The sequence below is a fragment of the Carex rostrata genome, chromosome 7, assembly GCF_964058835.1.
Source record: "Carex rostrata chromosome 7, lpCarRost1.2, whole genome shotgun sequence".
Classification (NCBI taxonomy): Eukaryota; Viridiplantae; Streptophyta; class Magnoliopsida; order Poales; family Cyperaceae; genus Carex; species Carex rostrata.
The window spans coordinates 5,172,062-5,181,141 of NC_135924.1; the positions used below are offsets into that span (position 1 = coordinate 5,172,062).

At 33.9% G+C, this 9,080-nt stretch overlaps 1 protein-coding gene across 1 annotated transcript; it reads right to left on the reverse strand.

Annotated features, from left to right (window-relative positions):
* Nucleotides 1-6,365: 6,365 nt before the first annotated feature.
* Nucleotides 6,366-8,315, reverse strand: LOC144556466 (DUF641 family protein (DUF641)). Its single transcript, XM_078304819.1, has one exon. The coding sequence runs from the start codon at nt 7,983-7,985 to the stop codon at nt 6,636-6,638; it is 1,350 nt and encodes a 449-aa protein (XP_078160945.1). The 5' UTR covers nt 7,986-8,315; the 3' UTR covers nt 6,366-6,635.
* Nucleotides 8,316-9,080: the final 765 nt, after the last annotated feature.

Genomic DNA, 9,080 nt, shown 5'->3' on the forward strand with positions numbered 1-9,080 from the left:
TTAAGCATTGTAGAAAACAGTGAAAGATAAAATAGTAACTTTTATTTCTTATAACAGTGAAAGAATTACTTCATATTTCAACACTAATTTATATATTTTATATTTAACTTACAAACGTAACCTTAACATATGACAATAGAAATATATTATTATTTTTTTATAGTGTATTAAATTGATATCTTTAAAATATATTATTCACTATTTTATTGTTTTGAGTAAAATTAGAGGTCAAGCCACCCAACTATTGAATACCCCCATCTAGATTTCGAATCCATGACCTCTCACATAGAGACTATGTGCCCTTACTACTATACCAAAGACTAGTTCTTATATTGTTCATTATTTGAATAAAACATGAACTGAATTTCGACTGACATGAAAATTGCTTAGCCTTTCATAAAAAGATTAAATTCTTCATGGTTGAGTTTTATTGACATTTTTTTATCAATGAACAAACAAATTTTAATAAATTCAAATATGAGACATCTCATGTCTAATTTCTAAATGATGGATAACACATCATATTTTCAAATAAATTATCCTTTTTCTACATTTTGTTTGGCATGAATTTCTAATCCACATAATATTAGCTAATGCAACCATGCCTTCAGATTTTTACTACCTTCTTCTTCCTTGCCCTTCCCTTTTTCCTTTTTTTTTTTTGTTTGTTTGTGGCAATTAATGACCCTTCTGTTTTTCTACCACTCATCACCTCCTAAGAAATGTTATCAGTGGTGCATGAAGGCGCTCTTTTGACCAGGCCAATTGTTTTGTTAGTAGATGGCAACAGAAAAAATAAGTTTAATTGTAGTATTTCTGTCCACTTGAACCCACAAGGAGACAACAAAGATAAGCAACGTCCCCTCACCTTTTGATAGCATGAGCCCGGCCCACTGAATTAGTTCTGGATTTTATGATCATCGGACCACGGTTCTAGATTAATAATTAACTACGGCCCATATATTAATCAAATGGACTGAAGAATATGCCTAATAAGCCCATTATAAACGCATAAAGTGGTTTTAAGTTAGGATTTGAGCTATGTTGATGTAGGCCCGTGATGAATGTATGGGCCGAGATTACGGCTTATTTGGTAGACTGTCACTAATTAAAAAATCAAAACCGTAGCAAAATTATAAAATTCGAATCATTCCAAATGGGGGTTCGGTTCAAACCAGATAAACCGGTTCTTTGAACGCGCCTACTGAATTCCCTACTCAGAGGCACTGAGGCTATGTTGAGAGTAAAATAGCAAGGAGATTGGAGAAATTGAATCAGCGAAGGTTCAGTGCAAGCTAGTTAATTTGCGTTTTCTTTTTAAGATTAAAATAGACGAGAAACAAAAAACAATACGGCAGGTAGGTTCAGTTTTTATTATTTTGGATCTTACACTTTTGTTATTTTATTATTGTAAGAAAATTGTTCTTCTAAGGCACTATGCATAGCACATATTGGTCCGTACTATCAATCAATACCTTAAATTCTTAATTTTCAAAGTCCAAACAATATGTTTACTGTTTGGTGTTTGAACCGTTCAACATAATCTTCATATGAAAATATATTTGTAGATGAAATTATGTTTTAAATAGTTCCTTTTAGAAATTTGATTACAGGGTGTGTGCAAGCTGACAAAAGTACTGCTTGATGAGGTGGTATCTGAGACATTATGAGTTAGTTTGTTGGATTTATCTTGCTGTGGCACTGGCAGGTGTGTCTGGCCTCTCATCTCCAAGCCTCCTCCTAATAGGTATGTTTTCTTGTGTTCAAATAAAAAATGTGTCCTTTTTGCAATTTTGGGATCATATAATTTGTCTAGACATCATCTAGGCTATGTTTGGTTTGGAGTAAGAGATGAAATAAACTCTTACTTCCCACTTAAGCTATCGTCAAACGAGAAGTAAAATAAGAGTACGATGGAGTGAGAAGTGAGTTAATCCGGAATAAGTTACTACATTTTTTCAGGTGGATTAACTTACTCCACATTTATTCTGCCAAATGTTCATTTCCAAATATCTTGCTTCCCCAAACAGATTAATTTAAGCAATGACTTAAGCTGCCAAACAATGTGTAAATTAATATGAAGAGTAAGATAGAGTAAGCAACTTAATCCTTCTTAAATTAAAGCAGTAACCAAACATGACCCGAATGTATAATTTTAGTGTTTTTCCTAACTTCTGTTTGATTGGGTTAGCATTATTATTTCTTGCCTGTTACTTTGATGGAATAAACAACTTAATCCTTTTTAAAATGTTTTATTAAGTGCTATAGCATTGTCACCATTTTACCATATATGTCTGTCAAGTATTACTAGCTGTGTTGCATAACTCAGTGCGTTCTGTCGCTTGATCCTGATTTAGATATTAGATGTAATCAGCAAAATCCTGTTTCAGCTCTAGTGAATATTTTAATGGCAAAACTGCCTTCTATGTATACCCCACCTGAACCTTCTCATTGAAATTGACTCAAATGCCTTAATGACTTTATAAGGTTTTTTAATGATTGGAGACCAATATATGTAACTTTTTCCAAATAAACATTTTTGTTCCATAATGAATAAAGAATATATCAGTGTTTATTTGTTTCTTTATTTCTTTTTTAAAATATGAGAAAGGCTAATTTCAAAACGTTTTCTCCTAGTCTCTGGAACAAAGGACTCAGTTTTTCGATTTTCAAAGTCCAAACAGTTGATCCAAACCATTAGATGTTCAATCTATATTAAAATGTGATTGTTCACCAAATTTTACATTTTTTAGAACTTTTTTACTATTTATTAAGATGGTTTAAAAATTGTTGGCTTTATTAAAATTCTGCACCATTGAAAAACAACGATTTTCAAACCATCTTAATAAATAGTACATAAAATTCAAAAAATATAAAAGTTGGTCTCCAAACACATTTTAATATATATTGAACATCTAACAGTTTGAATCGACTGTCTGGACTTTTGAAAATTGAAAAATCGAGGCTAGGAAAAAACTTTTTGAGCTTAGTCATTCTCTAAAAATATTATTGATCATTATATCTGCACTGAGGTAATTAAATGCAAGGCATATGTGGGTTCATCCATATTGATATTGATATTGTACATCAATTCAAGCAATTCGAGATTAATTTGTGTTATTCTTCCCTTTTGCAAGGACTTGTTCGACTGAACTGCAGCAATTAAGGAAATTTACTAATTTTGATTTTTTTTTTCAGTATTTTCTTTTCATTTGTTGAACATACATAGTGAAATCAGATATTGCTTTAATGCTACTCGCACAGCATCGAAGCAACGAAGTTCAGAAAAACAAGTTCTCACCTTGTGAAGATCATGATTTTCAAAATGTATTTTTAAATATTAGGCTGAAATATATACTGTAAAAGAAAATTCTATTTTGTGTTTTGTATTGTGTAAACTTTACTCTTATGGAACCAAATCAATGCTACAATTAAAGTTGTGTCTCATACTTGCTGTCAAAAAAAAAAAGCTCGGTTTGACTTCCTGCATTATATATAGTTGGTTTGCTGTGCTTTGTAGTTGTAGCTTGCACGCAAGAACTGCTCTATCCCAGGTGCTATTAGATTATTATTACCAGTTCAGATCAGTTCAGTACTGAGCTGGCACAAGTAGCAATAAACTTGATATGTATAACCAAACCTTGATTTCCTAACTAAGCAACGAACAAGCAGGTCTGCAACAGAATTTTTTATTTATAGGAATAATATAAAAATATATATATATAGGACAACAGATAGATTAGAAAAAAGGAGGAGGTTTCATGATAGGCTTGACGAGCCAACGGTAAAATAAATAGCCTCTTTATGAAAATGAAGCCCTCACGAATTGGGACAGGAGTAGTACTAGAATGGGTGATCTCCTGAAACGTTTCTGTGTTATTGATTTCGATTGAGTTTCAGTTCTAATCTATCCCAACTTGTTTGAAAATAAAGGCTTTGAAGAAGAACAACAGATAGATTGGATGAAAATTTTGATCCCGTAGAAGGAATAAAAAACAAGAGGATGGTTCAAATGCCTCCATTTTTTGTGCCTCCATCATGTCTCCATTTTTAAAAACTTAAATAACTCAAAGTTTAAAACTTAAACGTCAAAATAAAACCGTTAGATGTAATCTATGTTATTTTCTCTGTGTGCCCATAAAAAATTATCACATTTTGATTTTGTTTTTATATGAATCAATAAGTTGAAAAATTAACGTCTAGAAATTATCCACATTTGTATACATTTTTACAAGTTCAAGATGACAATCAAAACAAAGTTGAAATGCCATAATTTTTTACATGTGCATAAATAAAATGATATAGTTCATATCTAACAGATTTATTTTGAATTTTAAAATTTAAATTTTGAGTTATTAAAGTTTTTAAAAATAAAGACATGATAGAGACACAAAAAATGAAGGCATTTGAAGCATCCTCAGGAAACAATTGGTTCATTCTATGAAATTTCTATATTATTTGTATATATAAAAAATTCTGATTCTGCAATTGGTCCAGAGTTGAAAATTGTACGAGTTGCCTTTTCTGAAACTGCCAAGTTGACTGGTACGATATACTAATCAGTCTCCATCAAACAACAGTCTGCTTTTGATATCATAAAAAGGCAAAGCATGTATAGGTCATGTCAGGCTGCTCGATCAGTTTAGCAACCAGACAGACAGGAACAGACAGGAAAAGATGCTTAATTATTCTTGTGAATTTAATTATGTATATAAAAATTTAATTGGATTTTGTTGTCATTAAAGGTTTTATAATTAGTAGTTATAATTCTACATTGTAATTATAAAAAATTGAGTTCAAATTTTAATCACAACATATTATATGCATTTTACGTTTAAGGCCTCCAATCTAAATTTTTTTAGTTCCACCATGTAACTAACTGTTGAAAAAAAAAAAACCTATGTTCCCGATAATTCATATATGGTCCAATACCCATATCCGATATGTATCGTATTGCCGTATCGGTACCCGCATCGTATCCCTTGATACCCGTATCGTGTTGAAAATTATCGTATCACTACATTCCGTATCGTATCCGATATGATACCCATATCCATCCAACACAGAAAAAAACCAAACCACCAAGCAAGAAGCAATTACCCTTCGTTAGAAACACAAACGCTACTTATAATTCTTTTTTTTCCCTTTCAACTATGAAGTCAATGAGCACGTGAAAAAATTCTTCCCTTGGTGAAACGGTTTCCCTTTTTGGCATATTACAGAACTGAAATGTAAAGCTCACTCGAGGCACAACTAGCATGATCCGAGGTTAAACAATAATTAAGTCGATTAATCATTATCTCAGTCAAATAGTCAATTAGTCATCAGTCATTATCCTATATATATCCTTTTAAACTGTCAGGTTGGGACTTGGATTAGATTTTATTACAGAAATTATGTGCAAATAGTCATCAGTCATTATCTCAGATTTTTGTTAGCAATTATTAGGGGTGAAAACGGGTCGGATATTATCCGACCAAATCCAAATTTGTATTCGAAAATTAGATATGGATATGGTTTTAAATTTTAATAATCTGTATCCGAATAGTAAATATATATCATATAGTTTAATATATATTATGAAAATATTTATGTATATTATCTACGGATGTCCAATATCCTATCCGTATCCGTATGTATCCGTCTAATATCCGATCCATATCCATATCTGAAAAAAAAAATATATATATATATAGATACGGATATGGTTTTACCACTATCCAATCCATATCCGATCCGTTTTTACCCCTAGCAATTATCCAATCTCTATGTAGTCATCCATCGAAGTAACTTGGTTTTACAAACAGGAAATTAAGAGTTGATAACAATTAGGTAACTTGGTTTTACAAACAGGAAATTAAGAGTTGATAACAATTAGGTAACAGAATGGTTGATTACTTAACCATCCTCTAACTGCCTTGTCTTCCCCTAGAGAAAATGCACCATGATCAACTAACAATTAGTTGTTATAAACTTACAATAGTGGCAGATGCAATAAGTTGAGGTTGTACAAGATAGCAATCAATGCATTAGGTGTGGACCTTGCCTCTACCAATGAAACAGGGTATCTTAATTTTAAATACCTCATGCCACCATGTAGGTTTACATATATTTATTATGTATGTAGGTAGTACGTCTATTCGGTAAATAAATAAAACCCCCCTTATTTATATTTTCAATTTATAAATGTACCACACACAATAGAATGCTCACCTTCTTAGCAAAGTCAAAGAGATAAAGTAGGTAAATCAGACAACAGAGGCCAATGAATCAACATCAATCAGAAAATTTTCGGAATATAATAATTTTTAATAAACTTTCAAGGCACATTAGACTTGAATAAATTTCAATTGAACAAAACCCACAACAAATACCACATACAATTGCATTATATCTAAAATTAGGGATACAATAACTCGTCCATTTATAAAAGTAAATTTCCTATATAACTAATCTTTATGCCTTTTTTTACAAGAAAGAAATCTATAATGCACAAGTAGAAACTATGTTCCTCATGAATGTCTATAAAACCTCAAGTTATTTGAGTTTACAGTTTCAACTCCTAATTCTTCCATTTACATTTTTCAATGTCAAACTCTAATAATTTGTAACAAATGATAAACAATTCCTTACTTTTAAGACGAAGGATCTAGGTACACCCTGCACTGGATCACTGTCCCTCCAACCCGAAAACCCGGTATGACTGTGAACCCGACCTTTGGTCGTGTTACCTTGCCACACAATGTAACAACTTTTCTTCGCAATATATTCTCCATATAAACGATTGAGAACTCCATTCCACGACCGACTTGAAATATCTCCACAGCTGGGTCGTAAGCCCAGGCTAGCAAATGAAGTGCCCAAATTGAACTCGCCATGGCCACATATGGTTCGTAAAGCGGGCTTGAAGGCTCAAATCGACCTAAAAAACCAGGTCCGGTACCTGGTTGGATTACCTTTGTGTATTTTCTCTCACAAAATTGTGCAAATTCGGAATGAGGTTCTGAACCAATCAATTCCAATGGATCAACCGCCGAGTGCTCGATGAATTGCCTGAGAGAATCATTTCTTCTTACTTGCAGATCAGGCTCTGGATCACCGGACCCGATTCCGAACCCGTATGAATCAAACCCATCAAACATCCGCAAGCACACATGTGAAAGAATAGTATAGCGGCAATGGCCGGGCTTTGCATAATTTGCATCTGGGCAAATAGATTTTGCAACCGAAAACAAATCCCACCCACTCCGCCTCATAAGATCCGCTAGAGATTTGGCAAACCGGTGCATGACCCGACAAGAGTCTCTCAAAACTGAATCAAACACACTAACTGAAAGCAAATTCTCTACATTTTCTTCACCGGGTGCGGGCGTACATGCCCGGTCAAGCCGGGCAGCTAACCGCTCATTGACCAATTCAATTTCATTGAGACTCAACCTGAGCTCAGCTGATTCAGCATCCTTTCGGTCAATGTCAGTCTGGAGCCGGTTGATCACAGCATCAAATGTACGCAACAAGTTCTGGTTGTCAAGCACCTGAGTTTGCAAGCAAGAATTGAGGTCAATGTAGTTTGAATTGGGGTCTGAAGTAGAATTAGGGCTGGGAAACGAGTGTTTTAAATCTGAGAGGCGACGAAGGTGAGATACAACTTCAGCATCAGCTGAGCAAAGAGCTGAAGGAAGGACAGGAGAGTGCGCAGTCTGGAAATGGAGATAAGCCGATTCAAAGGAGGAGAGAGTGGCAAAAAGGGTACAAATTAGGGTTTCCGGGTCAGGACTAGGGCTAGGGTTAGGGTTTTGAGCTGAAACTGGAGCTGGATCGGGTTTGAGCACGACGACACGTTGGTCGGTGATGATGGCGTCAGCGGTGAGTCCGACGAGATCATCTACAGCTCTGATGGATCCATTGTCGTCTTCTTCTTCCTCTTCCTCGGCGAAGAATTCGATCGTTTTGGTTTTGAATGCGAGAGCGAATTTCTGAAGCATTTTTCTGATTTCTTAGAAGGAGAGCATTGGGTATTAGAAGAGCGATTAGAAATATCTATGCAATTTTTTAATGGATCTGAGAAGAAGGTTTGTCTCTGATAAGAGAATATGAGATGGGTTTGATTGAGGGAAGGAGATGGAGAATGCTGATCCTCTGAAGTACCTCAAAATTTCAGTTTATATATGGACCGTACGATCATAATGGAATGCAGATCTGACGGTATGGATGTAAACTCAATATTTGAGGTACTTTAGATATGATGTGGTGTGTGGTTCGAGCGCTTTCTCTCCTGTCCTGATTCTTTTCTTTCTTCTCTGGTTTTGGTTTTTGTTTTTTCTTTATTTTTAGTACTGAAAGCATGTGTTTTTTACACTGTTAAAGGCTGTAGAAATGATACAAGTCAAGGGGCGTGAAGGTTATTGGGTTCTCCGATGACGCAATTCAAACTGTAACTAGATTTGATAACCGACTCTCCCTTGTGCACCACCTCCCACCCCCCAGTTCTTCCAACCCAATTTTTTAGTTTAGATATGGACAATCAGATTTGAATCACGCCATCAGATTAAAGGGGTTCCGTTCGCTTCATTTCGGACCGGATTGGTTTAGATTCAAATCGGATGGTTCTGATCTAAACTCAAAAATTGTATTACTTTAGGAGATTTTAACCCATTTCTCTCTCAGTGACCCAACTTTTTATGTAAAATCATAATTTTCAAAGTTACTATTTAAATCAACCAATTAACGGTGTATATTTTGAGTGGTGGAACTAGTGTGTTTTTAAATTAATCAAGGTTCTTTGTGAACTCAATTCTAAAATATATCTGATTGGTTTCAAACGACGAATTCAAACTGTGAAATTCAACTACCTTAGAAGTAATGTGTCTACGTGCGAAAATTTAAATATTTGAATTAATTTTGTATATAATCAAGATGTCAAAAAATGTTCAAAAAATGAATGCATTAAAATTAATTTATAAACTTTCTAATTTTGACCGTTTTACTTTATACAAAATTAACTCAAAAGGTTTAAAATGTTCCCATGTAGACGCATCATTCGTAAGGTAAAGGAGTTTCAACGGTTTGAATTTATCATT

Bases quoted from the DNA above. Each gene is read 5' to 3' on its own strand.
- LOC144556466 (XM_078304819.1), bottom strand. From the start codon at position 7,985: ATGCTTCAGAAATTCGCTCTCGCATTCAAAACCAAAACGATCGAATTC.